The sequence below is a fragment of the Arachis stenosperma genome, chromosome 7, assembly GCF_014773155.1.
Source record: "Arachis stenosperma cultivar V10309 chromosome 7, arast.V10309.gnm1.PFL2, whole genome shotgun sequence".
Classification (NCBI taxonomy): domain Eukaryota; kingdom Viridiplantae; phylum Streptophyta; class Magnoliopsida; order Fabales; family Fabaceae; genus Arachis; species Arachis stenosperma.
In genome coordinates this window covers 25,854,782-25,870,428 of record NC_080383.1, presented here as the reverse complement: position 1 = coordinate 25,870,428, position 15,647 = coordinate 25,854,782, and the positions used below count along the sequence as shown (strand labels likewise).

Sequence of the window (15,647 nt, the reverse complement as noted above, 5' to 3'; positions counted from 1 at the left end):
ATCTAAAACTAAATAAAAAAAACATCTAAAATCATTGTAAATATAATATGAACTCTTTTAATTATGGTAAAAATATCCAAAATATAAAAAAAATAAACATCCATAATCTATAAAAAAAACACATTTAAACTCTAATAAAAACAAACATTGAAAATTATTAAAAAAATCATCTAAAATCTAAAAAAAGAAACATCCAACATTATTAAGAAAAATAAGAAGAGACGTAGTGCAAGGATGCGTGACTGCTGGAGCGGAGAGCTTCTGCGCGACGGACGGTGATGGGTGTCACAATTTTGGAACGCTGTTTGTGGCGTAGCTGCGATAATCGTTCTTCTACATGGTTCACCGTTAAAGACGCGAAATAAATCATTTATTATTAGAGATATAACTCTTTATATTTTTAAAATTTTTGAAAAAATTGGTTTTATGACATTTCTCAATTTCGACTACTGATGGCTGAAGCATTTGAGGTTGCATTGTAAATGTTGTTATCTCTGTGGCCCTCTTGCATGCCTGATGCACCGACATTGATTTAGAAACAAGTTCTTCATCCCTCACTTCCTTCCCTAAAATTCATTTTTTGTTCCGAGCAAACCAAACCCCATATGCGACCTTGATCAAAATTTCCCCCGAGTTGTCACAATAAAACTTTCCAGCCAGGACTTAAAGTTATGTTCGTTAATATCATCTAACCTTGGCGTGAGGGGACTTATAAACCACACACCCTGAGCAATATTTGACACCCAAATAACGTATAAATCAGTTTCTTTTTTGTTTGAGTATTTCGGGAACAAATTGAAATTCCCACATAATTTGCAATCTGACAAAAATACTCATACACCAAATATTATGTGACCTAACGTTATCATATAATTAAAGAGAAAAGTCTTGCGAGCTAATATTATTGCACATCTAATATTTAACCCAAAAAGAATATTTAAAATTCTTAAAAATAAGAACATCTAAAACTCAATTAGAAAAAATATTTGAGATTCAAACTTAAGAAAAACTCATTTTTAGTAAATTTCGCAATAAATTTATTTAACAATATATTATAATATTGGTCGAAATTAACTGCTATAGTATTAATTTTCTAATATTATCCATAATTAAATTATATAACGAACAAGTCTCTTCTTTATCAGCATTATTTATTGACCATTGCCCACAGAAAAAATCTTCCTTGTTTGGATGTGATAACAAAGCAATTTAATACCCATGTCATGATGCTACAATGATAGGGTAAATATGAAGATCATGATTTGCATTTTGAATACATACATCAAGAATTCAATTGTTGATGAAATTATTTGTTGAACTATATTACGCAAACATGTCTTTTAATTTTGGCTAACCATGATGTCAATTCATGAGTGTTTTCCATGCTACTTCACTTTCGATAAACCTTTGACTCCATATATCTGCGCTGTTAGGGTAAAACGCACATTAAGCTTGCGTATTTCATTTTTTCCACCAAAATGCATAATTTTCAGATATTTAAAAAAAAAAAAAGGAATCCATAGCCGAGTTGGCAAGGGTTACTATAACACCACACAACATAATTCTCAAGCAATATACACAATAAGGCGGCTATATAAGTAGTTGAATGATAGATAGAAGTAAACCCCACCATCATATGCCATGTGATGTGAAACCATATATATGATGTATATTGAGAACTCCATAAACCAAATAAAAGATTATTATTAGAAAACGAACAAACTTTTAATTAATTTAATTCGTGAAAGGGCAATTTCGTAATTTGAATCCACAAGCTCCACAATAATTATTAAATCCACATTTTTTTTGCATTATTATGACCACCACCACCTATCTACGGTTGGCACCAATATATATACACGCTCACCCTCCAACACTTCTCCAATATTTCATTTGTAGAAAGTTAGAATAAACTCCCCCACAAGATTATTCAAATTAAATCTTCAAAACCCAGATCAATTATACTCATAGATAGAATAATAATGGGTAATAGCTTAAGGTGCTGTTTGGCTTGTGTTCTTCCGTGTGGAGCACTAGATTTGATCCGCATAGTTCATTTGAATGGCTATGTTGAAGAGATCACACGTCCAATCACAGCCGGGGAAGTTCTGAAGGCAAATCCAAACCATGTTCTAAGCAAACCAAGCTCTCAAGGCGTGGTTCGCCGGATTTTGATCTTGTCGCCGGAGACGGAGCTTAAGAGGGGAAGCATATATTTCTTGATCCCGGCATCATCGCTACCAGCTGATAAGAGAAGACACATGAATGGCAGCAGTTGCAAGAAAGGATCATCATCTATCACCAAAAGTAATCATCATAAAGAGACTTCTGACCACAGTAGACGCCAAAATGTTCCTATTCAAAATGAAATTGTTTCTAAAGACAAAAGATGTTCTCGGCGAAGAGATCGCCGGAGTAATGGCGGCCGCTCCGGGAGTTGGCAGCCGCATTTGGAAAGCATCTTGGAAGACTTGTCATAGTTTTTTTTTCTGTCTTTGAGTCGCTGGCCGGTGCCGGAATCTGGGCATGCCGGAGGAGGGTGAGGGGAAAACGGTTCAATTCTTGGATATTGTCAAAAATATAGTAACATTATCCCTTTTTCATGTATGTCTATGTGAGTAATTTTTTTTTAATGTGGATAAAAAAGGTTTTTCTTGCTTTAATTTCCTGTTTGATTTTTCATTTATTTGCTTTGTGTTTGGGCTTTAGTTATTTCTCAACGTATAATAATAACAAGTAAAAGTACGAGGAGCCAATAAAATTTTGTACAATGTGTACAATAGAAGTTTATAAAATATTAAAGATATAATTATTAGTGTTATTTTTTTTATTAGCTGAAATTTTTGGGATGAGTAGTATCATGATATGATATTAAAACGTTAGATTCGAAAGGTCAATAGTTCAATGTTTAATCTTTTAGAAAGATATTTATTATTTTTAGTACTCGAATAATTATTCTAAATAATACGAAAGATGTTTATTTTATAACTCAATAATCCATTGTATACATTGTACAAATAATTTATTGTCTCTCTAGCGATCGTTTGGTACAAAGAAAAATAAAAGGAAAAGAGCAAAAATAAAATAATGGAGGGAGTGAGTGCGTGATTATATTAAGAGTTTTAACTGGCTACTTTAATTTCTTGTATCGGAGTGATAAGAAATTAAATGAGTAATTAATGTTTTTATTGGTTCCCCAAAACTTTTGAAAATGGATGTTCTCTTAATTAAGTGAATTTCTGTCTAAATCATAATTTAGCATAATTCTTTTGTTGGCTAATATTTAAAAATTTTAATTTTGATGTATTAATAATGTAAAATATTTCACATAATTATTCAGTTATATCTATTTATTTTTCTAAATAACTATTCATACTATTAATTAAAAAAATTATTTTTATTGATATGTTAAATACATAATTAAATATATATTTAAAATTATTTTATATTAATAATATGTTAAAATTAAATTTATATTTAAATGATAAACAGTAAGTAAACAACAAAATAATGGTTAGCATCCAATTAATAATCACCCAAATGTTAGATCTATCTTCCAATGATTAAACCCAGTTTCAGTTTGGATATTTAATTAGAACATATGCATGTTAGGCACGTATGTCTAATCAAGGAATCTGGATACTAACAAAAATAAATAAAAGGCTTACGTTTGCATTATTATCTGATCAATTGATAATGCTAATGCTAATCAATTTAATTTATATTTGGTCAATATTATTAACTTATTTTTGTGTTTTATACCAATTATTGTATGTAATGGCTGATGAACAGTTGTAATCGGAACAAACTATAGGTACAAATGATTAGAAAAAAGGAAGCATTGTTCCTCCATGCCAAGAAGTCAAACTATTGACTAAAACGGAGGAATTGAACAAAGGAGGGAATTTCGGTAAAAACTCAATTAAAACTTCTTAAAGTAAAGGCATATTAAGTAGATTAACAATTTCGCTGGTTAGACAATAGGGCTGCAAATAATGTGAATAATGGATTGCATCCTAAATTCATTAAATATTAAAAAAATATTCTAATGTAACTATTTATTTTTATTTTTAATTTGAGTTTTATTTTTTATCTTTTTTATTAGGGTAAAGTATTAAATTAGTCCTCTATATTTAGGCGTAATTCTGCTTTAGTTTTTAAGGTTTAAAGTGTTCTATTTGAATACAAAAAAGTTTTATTTAACTTCAATGTAATTTCACCATGAGGTCAAAGTTAAATAATTAACAGAATGTCCTCCATAACAGCAGTACAAGAATAAAGTCAATAATTTGGAGAACAAGTACAAGCTTCAGAGGTACAAAATCAACTGTGGATGCATCAATATATTTATTTATCATTCTCTTCAGTTCTATAGAAAATATTTCATTTAAATTGTAAGAAGAATGATAAGTAATAAATGTATTGATGCATCTATGGCTGATTTTGTATCTCTGGAGCTTGTACTTGTTCTCCATATTATTGACATTGTTCTTGTACTGTTGTTAAAACTTTGGTCTCACGATAGAACTATATTGGAGCTAAATAAAACTTTTTTGGATTCAAATAAGACACTTTAAATCTTAAAGACCAAAACAGGATTACACTCAAACGTAAGAGACTAATTTAGTACTTTACCCTTTCCGTTATCTATGTTCACCTTCACATGTCCTAAATTATATTTTTATCGCATCTATTTCACCACTACTTTCCCTATCATGCTGCCACTGTCGTCGTCCTCACCGGTTGTCCAGACCTCAGTGCCACCGTCTTCCTCTCATTCGCGCCGCCTCCATATAACATCCAGCTAAGATCAAAGAAACATCTACAATCCTATAATAAAAAATACCAAGCTAAAATTAAAGAAACATCTGTAATCCTATACAAAAAAAATTCAAGTACAATGAAAAGAAACGTCCAACTCTTAATACAATAAAAAAATATTCAGCTAAGAGCAAAAGAAAACATCCAAAATACATCGAAAAAAATCTAAATCATAGCGGAAAAAAGACACCACAATAGCGAAGGGTGGACACATGGCATGACGCAACAACACGGGAGAGGGGCGTGATAATACAACAACAGCGCCCTCGCCCCGGTCAGGATCGCGAGACAGCAGGCGACGGCAGCACGGGATCGCAAGACAGTGACAACGGCGTCATGAGAATCGACGATGATTGCGGGATTAGCGAACTGACGCGCACCTCGCGTCACTCGCGAACGAAATTGTACCTTGCGTCAGAGCTCCCTCCAATGGCAACGGCACACTGTGGAGGCAGAGTGACGGTGGTTTGAACGGCGGACGGTTGATGACACGGTGAGAGAAAACGAGATGTGGTGTCACTATGCGACGAGAAGGAAAGGAACGTGGTGTGAGGGTATATTTAGAGGAGGTTACGTTGCCTAATCTTAATTATTTAAATTCAAAAATATAATTATTTTAAATTAATTAATTAAAAATCTTATTTTTAAAATTAATTTTTTTAATTTATTATTTACGTTGTTCACTATGGTAGTGTTTGTTTGCAGAGACTAGAACTGATACTAGGGGACAGAGTCTCAGTATTGTGTTTGTTGAGGTAGAGACTAGCACTGAAAAATGTGTCTCTGTCTTAATAATTTGAGTATTTCAGTGCTTCAAAAAATTGGGGACACTAGAGACTGGGATAGAGACAGAACTTCAACTAATTATTTTATCACTAAAATACCCCTAATGTAATTATCTAATTCCAACATTACCCTTTCCCAATCTGAAATTAGGGCTTGAGTTTATAACAGCCCCTCGATACATCTTCTCCTTCTTGCTTGAAGGAGGTCCTGCTCGGCGTCCATAGCCAAAGGTCCGTCCACCTCGCCGGCCTAACCAGTTGAAGGTAAGCGATTGGCACTTCCAACCTCCTCTTTCGAGGCCTCCATTTCTGACGTCTTCTCGCTTGCTCACAGATTTTGTGGTCCGACGAAGCTACAGGAGAGAACCTGCCGTGTCGGTGTGGAGGCCATCTGAGAGTTGTTGCGAGCACAGTTTCCATTATCCAGGTTAGTAAAGCTCCCTGTCTGTGATCTGGGTTCTTGTGACTTCATTTGGTGTGGGATGCAATTTGTATAAAGAGGTTTGGGTGTAATTTATTTTGTGGATTATGCTCTGTTTCTGGTTTACTGGGTTTGGGAAGTGGGAGAAGAAAGTTGAAGTGGAATGTATGCTTTAGTTACTGTTAAATGGTACTGAAAAAAGCAGATTAAGAATTGAACATAGAAGATTATACATTCAAACAAGATGTGTAGAAGGTTAACCACGACAAATTGCATGGTCTATTCGAATTTATTCATTTGTTGATTATTTATTTAATTCATGAATGCAGCTGAAAGACAGTCTACTTTGTGAATTTGTTACAGTTCTATATGACAAACAGAATCCATTTTTTATGTTGTAATTAAGGTATTCATAGTTTGTGACAGTTGATGTAACTGAATCTGATACAATGTTTGTAGTTGTGTCTATGTTTATAATGTGTTTATTTTTTCTGAATCTGATACTATCTTTGTAGTTTGGTACGAAATGAAATTAATTGTTGAATTGACAATGTTACTAAGCTTGAGCTTAGGTTTTGTAATTGATACATACAGATTTAGATGATGCCCTTGTTTCTGAATCCGCAAAGGGATTGCACGCTTGCATATTTCTGTTAACATTCTTGTCTTGTTATACTTTGCTACCGGAAATCAAATAACCACATCTTTAATTACTCTTTGACTCATTGTTAAATGATAACCTTACTTTTGAAAATATCAAAATAAAATTTTCTTTTGTCACAACTAAGTATAAGGATAAGCATAAGGTAAAGGGAGAAGGGATTTAACCAAATTTAGAGACTTACATTGCTTTGTTGTTAACCTTGGTTTTCATAAAAATGCCAAAGTCCAAACTCCATACTCCCTTTAAAGTTTTGTGTGTTTCATATTTTTTAAGTTAATAAAAATATATGGTAAACATTTGTTTGGATGAAATAACGTTATTAATAAATAAATTGTAATGAAAATTCTGAAGTTGTGTAAGAGTTCTTTGGAAAGTTTATGTTTTTTTTTAAACGATTTTGCTAGGAAGAAATGGAGCGGTCGAAAATTATTAAGCGATGCGTATCTTTTTATGAAGAGATGAGATCCAACCATGAAGAAAGAATGTTGTTCTTTGTGCTTACGCCGTTTGTTTACTTTAGGGGTAGAACTAGTGGCCAACTATCGTTAGGCGGAAGAATGAATAGTAGAATTAGACGTGAGGCTTTAGAGCGTATTGTTGGTGAGGGTGATAGGAATTGTATCTGGGAGTTGAGAATGAACACAAATGCCTTTGCTAACTTGTGTGAGTTGCTACAAGTTCAGGGCGGACTTACAGAGGATGGTCATGTAAGCCTGTCGGAGCAGGTTGCGACCTTCTTAATTATCTTAGCGCATCACAAGAAAAACCGTAGTCTACAGGTTAGATTTTTGTAGGTCCGGCGAGACAGTTAGTAAGTATTTTAATAAAGTTTTGAAGGCTGTAATACGGATTCAAGGGATGTTGTTCGCGAAGGCTACACCACTTGCCGAGGACTGTGTTGACCCCACATGGCGAAGGTTTAAGGTAGAGCTTATTCGATGTTCTCTATGATTCTTGTTTATCTGATGGATTCTCTATCTGAATATCATAGCTTTCTATGGATGGTAGGGTTGCTTGGGAGCATTAGATGGCACTTATATAGAGGTGACAGTCCCCGAGTCTGAGAAGACAAGGTACCGCACAAGAAAGGGTAAAATCTGCACGAATATCTTAGGAGTGTGTAATCGGGAGATGGGTTTTGTCTACGTACTCAGTGGATGGGAGGGTTCGGCATCTGATTCACGGGTACTTCAAGATGCAATAACTCGTCGTAATAGTCTTAAGATACCCTACGGTAATTCTGCCATCTCTAGAGTTAAGTATATACAACTAGATTGAGTTCATGATAGCCATCGTCTTACATTGTTTGTGCTATTTGTGCATACGTAATTACTATTTAGTTGATGTCGGCTACACAAATGGTCCGGGGTTTCTTGCACCGTATAGAGGGACTCGATATCATGTAAGAGAGTGGGCCCAGGGAGCACGTGCACCGCGTAACTACCAAGAATATTTTAACCGGGTACACTCTTCTGCAAGGAATATCATTGAGTGATGCTTTGGTTTGCTGAAGAAGAGGTAGTCCATCTTAAGGAGCCCTAGCTTTTATCCCGTAAAGACAATTTCAGATAATTATTGCCTGTTGTTTGCTGCAAAATTTCATTAGAAAGAGTATGGAGATGGATCCGGAGGAGGAAGGTAGCATATTGGATGAATTTACGCCCGATGGAGACGAGGAACAACATGGATTGATCGAGGTGGTCGAAAACACGAACGAGTGGAGTCACTGGCGTGACAACATAGCAAATGAGATGTATGAAGAGTGGCGTGCAAGTCATACGGAGTAGTGTTGTGTGGTTTAGGGATGTTGTAATGGTGGCAAGTTAATTGTATGAATAGTAGAGTGTCGAGACATTGTAACAGCACATCATTTAATTTTCGGCTACTGCGTATTTGTGATATTGTTTGCTGTTTTATTTCCATTTGTCGTGGCAACGACCAGTGTTTTAATAATTGAACTACTTGACTATTTTTTCCTTATTTCATCTCTTATGGTAAAGACCAGTTTTACTATATTTTGTTTGTAGTGTAATTCTTTGCTACTCCATTCGTAATTTTGATGACCTACTTTATTACCTTGGCTAATTAATGTTATTGTAACTTACATCATTAATGTAGGATTTTTATTATCTTAATGTTGGTAGCAAGAAATGGAGAACAAGCGAATGTGGAGTGATGAAGAGACACTGGCCTTTGTTGGCTTCATGGAGGAGTTTGTCGTTGACGGTCAGAGGGCTGACTGTGGGCAGTTTAAACCGGGAACATTCGAGAAGCTGGCTTTGAAGATGTTGGAGGCTTTCCCCGGTTGTACACTGACCGCGAAGCATTGCAAGAATAAGCACAAGCGGCTCAAGGAGAAGTACTAGTACGCCGCAGATATGCTTGCTTGTAGCGGATTCGGATGGAACAACGAGAAAGAATGTGTAGAGGTTGACAGCAAAGACGTCCTTGATGCTTGGTTGAAGGTGCGTGTGTTTGAGAAATTCCATTGGGTGGTTGCCATTTTGTGTTACTTGATAAATCTGTTTGAGTAATTGGGTTATAATTTAATCAATCATGTTTATTTGGGTGAAATTTTTCACCTTTAGGATTGCTCTGTTTTAGCATTTCGCTATTTGAATTGAAATTTGACATGATAGGATCCTAGTTACCAGTGAACTTAAGAGCATTACAATCTAGATTTTTTTTCTTTTTCTTTTAAAAAATGCTTCTTGAGCAATAGCATTGACTACAAAAGAATTAATCAGATAGCAGAACAGCAAGACATGATTATGATTTTTTATTCTAATATCGTAGTCTCTAAATAGGTTATGAAGCAAAGACCACTAATGACCACTAATTCAGATTTTTTTATTCTAACTACTCATGTATTGAACCCCAAATCACCACTAATTCGGATTCGTTATTAGTACGCATGTATTGTTTGACGAGTTTGATTATCTGGAATTGTGTTATTTTTTGAACATTACTGATTCCGTTGTACATGTTTCGCAGGCACATCCGACCAAGTTCTACACTCCTGGCAAGCCATTTCCTTTATTTTACCGGCTGGAAGGTATATTTGGCAGGGATAGAGCCACGGAAGCCGGGGCCGTTAGTGGCTTCGATGTGGAGGAACAGGTTAACGAGGAGACAGACGACACTACTGCTGGATTTGATCAGTCTGAGATGTCTCCACCTCCAGACCAAGAGGGAGTTTCAGCAATGCAAGGACAAGCATCACATTCTGAGGCCGATGCGACCGCGGGAAGCACAAGGCTATGTGGGAGGAAGAGAAAACAAGTTGACATACTCGAGAGGATGGCCGATCAGATTCAGCAATCATCAGCTGACAAGCGAAAGAATGCCCAGCTGATAGCTGATGCCATTGTTGGTGTGAACAAGAAGTGGAAGGTTGGTGAGAAGCTCACACAGCTTGGATTCGGTGATGACGATGTGGTGAGGGCGATTCTGAAGTTTGCCGAGAGTCCTAATGTGTATGCACATTTCTGGGGCTTGTCAGATTCGCAAATGATTGTGCGTTCCATTATATGAAGTTCAAGACTAGTTAAATTTATTAACATTGGGTTCTGGTATTAAGCTTGGTTAAGGGTGTTAAGTTTTTGGAGGTTGGGTCTTAGGATTTAAGAACATTGTTATGTTTAACACGGTAAAACTTTGGTACCCTCTGTGTGTTGCTATGTTTTGGTTCCTTAACTATGGAATTTCCTTTGTTTTGATCTTTTTTGGATGAATACTTTGGTGGTTGATTATCAAGCTTAACAAGTTCCTCCATTTTCCGGTTATATTAATTTGTATTAGGATTTAACTTACAAAGATTTCTTCCTAGTAAGTCTAATAATTCTGTTTCAATTCTTTTTAACAAAAATAGTGTTTTATAACACACACATAGGCAACATGTTGATACATTTGGCAGCCAAATGACTTCATCAGAACTACATCATGAGTGTAAACATACATATCCACTTATACAAACAAAGGTGAAATTTTTCTCACAGGCAAAAATGGCCTTGAGACAATATTGGTTCAAAATATGAATTCCTTCCATCTTTTATACCAAATATGTACTACTGTTATTCACATCTTGTTCAAAGGCCATACTACAACTTACACAACACAACAATGATCAACAAAACACAAAAAACAAAGACAACAAGTTGACCGCACATTAGAAACTTCAGATACACAACATCAGAATGAAGTTTTTCCACTCGTTCGCTCGTCTTAAAATTAAAGTTAAGCTGAGAAAATCGATCATCTCCGAAGTCAGAAGGCTGGATATTTGGGCCTTCCCATCTAAACCATCCACATTGCCTTCTTGGACACGCGTAATACTTTCTACCCGGGTTGGCCACGCTATTCGAAACTTGTAACGGTGCTCTTAACCCACACTCACAAAAACGGTCTCCCGTTATGTTCCCGCTGTCGTACGTACCACTTGTTGATCTTCGACTTGAGGAAGCCATTGTTAACCACCCTACAAATTTAACAGTAACTCAAACAATTTTAATGTAGTACACACAACACATAAAAGAAGAAGAGGATTCATATATGAAACAACCAATGATGATTCAACCGAAACAAATGCAGAAATGTAAAAAAAAATTTTGGTTGCAATCATGTCTCTGTACCAGTTCTTCTCATTTTTTTTAAAACAAAAGGAAAGTTTCTTAGAATAGTTTGAGCATCTAGACATAGTATATCATCAAGACTGCTGTAGACTTGTATTGCAGGTTACACTGATTCAGAAATTGTTAACTCATTCGCCATTCACAAACAAGAGGTTACATTATAACAATATTATAAACGGTCAACTAGTTAGGATGAATATCAGATAAGAAGAAATGAACAATTTCTGTGTAGGAGGATATATCATTATTCCCCAAAAGATTTTCACTTTGCGCAATTACAACGTATATACATTTTGTATATATAATAGTTTGCCTAAACCCTCTCAACCATATACAATAACAAATTAATACACAGGCAGACACAAAAAGCCTGTTTCTAACAACTGCACTATAAACCATTGTTAGGAAGCAAAAGGGACAAATTCATTGAAACCACAAATTAGTTGATGCAGAGAGAAAATCAAGTGTGCTTAGTGCATTTGCTAGATAATAAAGTGTGCTTAGTGCATTTTCTAGGAACAAGTGTGCTTAGTGCATTTGCTAGCTAAATTAGTTGCTACTACACTTAGCAGTAGAGTATGGTCACAAAATAGCTCCTAATCTGAATTGCATTAAATTGCAAGACAATAAAATGAACCTAGAGAACTAACTATAGGATACATCTTAGGTGGATCTTTCAACTACAGCAAAACGGCCTTACAGCTAGTTTCGTGACAAACATCTCGCAAACAATTACCAAGAAAATTCTATGATAACTTGCATATCAAGTGTTAACTGTGTCACCTCTTACTTGGCAAAGTTCAAATAACAAAATTTGAGTACATATAAACACTTTATTATGAGTGATTAAAGCAAAAAGATGGTTAAGTGGACAAATAAATGGATAACTCAAATTGAACAGGTTATTTAATTGATAAAAGGTTAAATTTTAGATAGTTGCTGGAACAGATACCTGCTTAATTAAGCTCACTTCTCTTTTCAGCAGAGCAAATATTCGCCAGCAGAATTACAATTTCACAGTAGAACATACATAAACGAAATACCATTGGAAGACAAATATGAGCAATTATTGATAGCAATTCCTGAGAAATGCCTTCACTCAATATTTTAAATTCTAAATTCAATTCTATGTTCGGCAAACGGTTGAGAGGTCTGAACAGAGAAGCCGAAATTAAAGATGAACTAATTAAGGTTTTTGAGAAAGGAGCAAAACAAAAAAGACAGCAATGCAAACAAACGCTACCTCACAAACGGCGACGAACAGAGGCACAGATCCGGCACCGTGGCGACGCACACCCACAAAGATCGATTCCGCAGCGGCGTCACAAAACAGGGGTCACTAATGGGTCCACCAAGTCGAACCAGGGATCACTGTCGAAGGGCCTTCATCGATCCGACCAAAAAAGGCTGAAAACCTGAGGTCCAAGCGGCCGCGGGTCAGGCTCCAGCCTACGTTGCCGGAAGAGGACAGCAGGAACGGTGGCTGAGAGGAGAAAGGGGGTGAGGGTTTGCCATTATCGAAAATGAAATTGTTTTTTGGGGGGGGGGGGGGTTAGGGTTCTTTGCTGAAATTAAAGGGGCATTTTAGTAAGTTCATAAATTTAGTCTTCATCTTTTACTTCAAACCAAATACGATACTGAGACATAACTCAGTCTTGTACACCATCACACCAAACACAATACTATACTTATTTCTGTCTCTGTCTCTTGGTCTCTGTCTCGCAAACAAACGCTACCTATGAGTGTAGTTTTCTTATACTTATTTGTCCGCAATATGCAATGACATGTAATTAAAAATATAATTTACAAAAAAAAAAATTCACAATAAAAGGAGGAACCTTAGTCCTCTAGGCTTTGCCGGCATTCTCTTCATTCTTAAAATTGAGTCGATTGACACAAAATTACGGTAAAATTTAGTTGACCATGTGATATACTAGGAGTATTGTTCGTTTGTGGGCTTATTCTTAACCACTATACTTTTATCAAAATAAAAAAGTTATTTGATCAAGTTAATTACCACAAGATTTAAGTAAGTTTTCAATCTCTATAATTCTATAAAAATACTCATTTTTTTTCCTATAAATCATTTTTTGTCCAATAAATTTTAACCATGTTAGTCATTATTATTACTGTTAATGTGTTCTACTAAGTACTAATAAGTGCTAACGTGATAGGTTGTTAATAAATACTAACATTATACATCTTATCATGTTTACAATTTAGGTTCATTATCGACACAATTAATCTGTTATTTCAGTTTTAAATGGAATAAATTAAGGATAAATTAAAGATCAAAATATATTACTTTTAAATTTTGTTGGATCAAATAAAAAACATAAAACAAAACAATATATATATATATATATATTATAAAATAAAATCTTGTTAAAGCCTAGTACTGCAATATATGGCCATATTTTCAAGTTTACTATATATAATTTTCAAAATCCACATCAACATATATTATAGTAAGCAATACCATTAAATGAATTTATATCTCCTTATGAAGGTTATTATCAGCTATATATATATATATATATATATATATAAAGAAAATAGCTGGAAGTTCTTGACTTCTGAATTCAATGACTACTCAATATAAGAAATTTAGATTAAAAAAAATTAAACTACATTATTTGACTATAATTTTTATTTTCAATACAATTATACTTTTCTGCATGAATAAATAGTCTTCATAGTTCATAAGGCCAAAAATGATTGGCACCGCTAATAAAAAAAAGAATTTGAATTTCACAGTATCTGATAAATCTAAGTTGGAGACATGTATGTATTGGTCCTAGTAAAATAACAATATCAAATAAAATTGGCTAAGTTTTTTATATTTTAAAAAAGAATAAAAATATATTAGTGATTAAAAAGAATGGAGGGTTTGAGAGACATTGGAGACATGTCCACGCTACACAAGTAAAGGAGCTGGCATATCTTCCTTAACTTATTTCCAATTACTCAGTTACTCACATGGATTCCCATTCCAACAATAATACACAATTCTTTGGCACTTCCCTTTCTCACACTCCAACTCATCCATATATTATTATAATAATTCGATTGGACCATATACCTACTTTGTTTTCACCTTCTATAGATCCATGCACATCCTTTTAGTGAACCGAATTGATTGAATAATTGCTTTCCTTTTTCTCTTTTCCTAAATCTATCAAATGTTTAACTTTAAACAACATACGTATGAATACAGTGAATCCCCTTCTTTCAAGGTTAAAATTGGCCGATTTGATTTATGATAAGGAACGACATATATAGCTCCTACCTCTTAAAGTTGGCATGATGATTTACACCTTTTAATCACACAGTGATTTCAGCTAAAATTCAAGAATAATGGGGTGCTTACTAATTTTAACTAATAATAATAATAATAATAATAATAATAATAATAATAATAATAATAATAATAATAATAATAATAATAATAGAATGGATACTGTTACTCTTATTTCAATAATACTATTTTTTTATAAATTAGTACAAATATATAATGCACAAAAAAATGTATGATCATAATTTGTGAAGTGACATTATAAAAAATAGGAATAACAATATCATCTCTCTAATAATAATAATAATAATAATAATAATAATAATAATAATAATAATAATAATAATAATAATAATATAATACATTATTTCTTTCATTTTAAATTAATTTTCATTTGTTTTAGTATTTTAGATATAATATAGTCTAACAAAAAATTCAGTATACATCTAGACAAATTTATATTGATACATTTTATTTTTTTTAAAGTATCAAAAAGTGAAATTGATAGTTAATTTAAAAATTTTGTTAGCAGTGTCTTCAAAATGCAAAAGAGAAATTTTCACAAAAGATTCTTTTGTACATGTACCTTATAAAATTAAACGCTACCAATATCCTTTAATCACATTTCTTATAAACTAAAGTTAATTATTTTCAAAACTTAAAAATTTTGAAATAGAATCTCAAATCATTGATTAGCTCTAGTAATATCTTTATATAAAGAAAAGTACTGCAGCAAATTCTTATTATTAAAACAAATTAGCTAATATGTATCTTGCTGAATACTAAAAATAATAATTTTAATATTTTTATGCATTTAATAAATTAAAATTATATCAAAAATATAATTTTTTTTTAATAAAAATTTTCTATTTTTATTTCATAATAAATATCCTTATGAAAAATATTAATTTTTATTATTTCCAAAAGACATTTCTTTATTTATATTCTTAGCCAGTTGCAGTAGTGTTCGTACTAACAAACCAATAATTTAATTTGGCAATTTTTTTAAATATGGGGGATATTTTGTGAA

General features: G+C 33.5%; 2 protein-coding genes across 2 annotated transcripts; one reads left to right on the top strand and one right to left on the bottom strand.

Annotated features, from left to right (window-relative positions):
• The first annotated feature begins 1,834 nt into the window (after positions 1–1,834).
• Positions 1,835–2,661, top strand: LOC130940738 (uncharacterized). The gene has a single exon (XM_057868971.1). The coding sequence runs from the start codon at positions 1,983–1,985 to the stop codon at positions 2,478–2,480; it is 498 nt and encodes a 165-aa protein (XP_057724954.1). The 5' UTR covers positions 1,835–1,982; the 3' UTR covers positions 2,481–2,661.
• An 8,130-nt stretch (positions 2,662–10,791) lies between these two features.
• Positions 10,792–11,157, bottom strand: LOC130939598 (uncharacterized). The gene has a single exon (XM_057867690.1). It carries the CDS (start codon positions 11,155–11,157, stop codon positions 10,792–10,794), a length of 366 nt encoding a protein of 121 aa, XP_057723673.1.
• Between the last annotated feature and the right edge of the window lie 4,490 nt (positions 11,158–15,647).

Coding starts and splice junctions, on each gene's coding strand:
- LOC130940738 (XM_057868971.1), top strand. CDS start 1,983: ATGGGTAATAGCTTAAGGTGCTGTTTGGCTTGTGTTCTTCCGTGTGGA.
- LOC130939598 (XM_057867690.1), bottom strand. CDS start 11,157: ATGGCTTCCTCAAGTCGAAGATCAACAAGTGGTACGTACGACAGCGGG.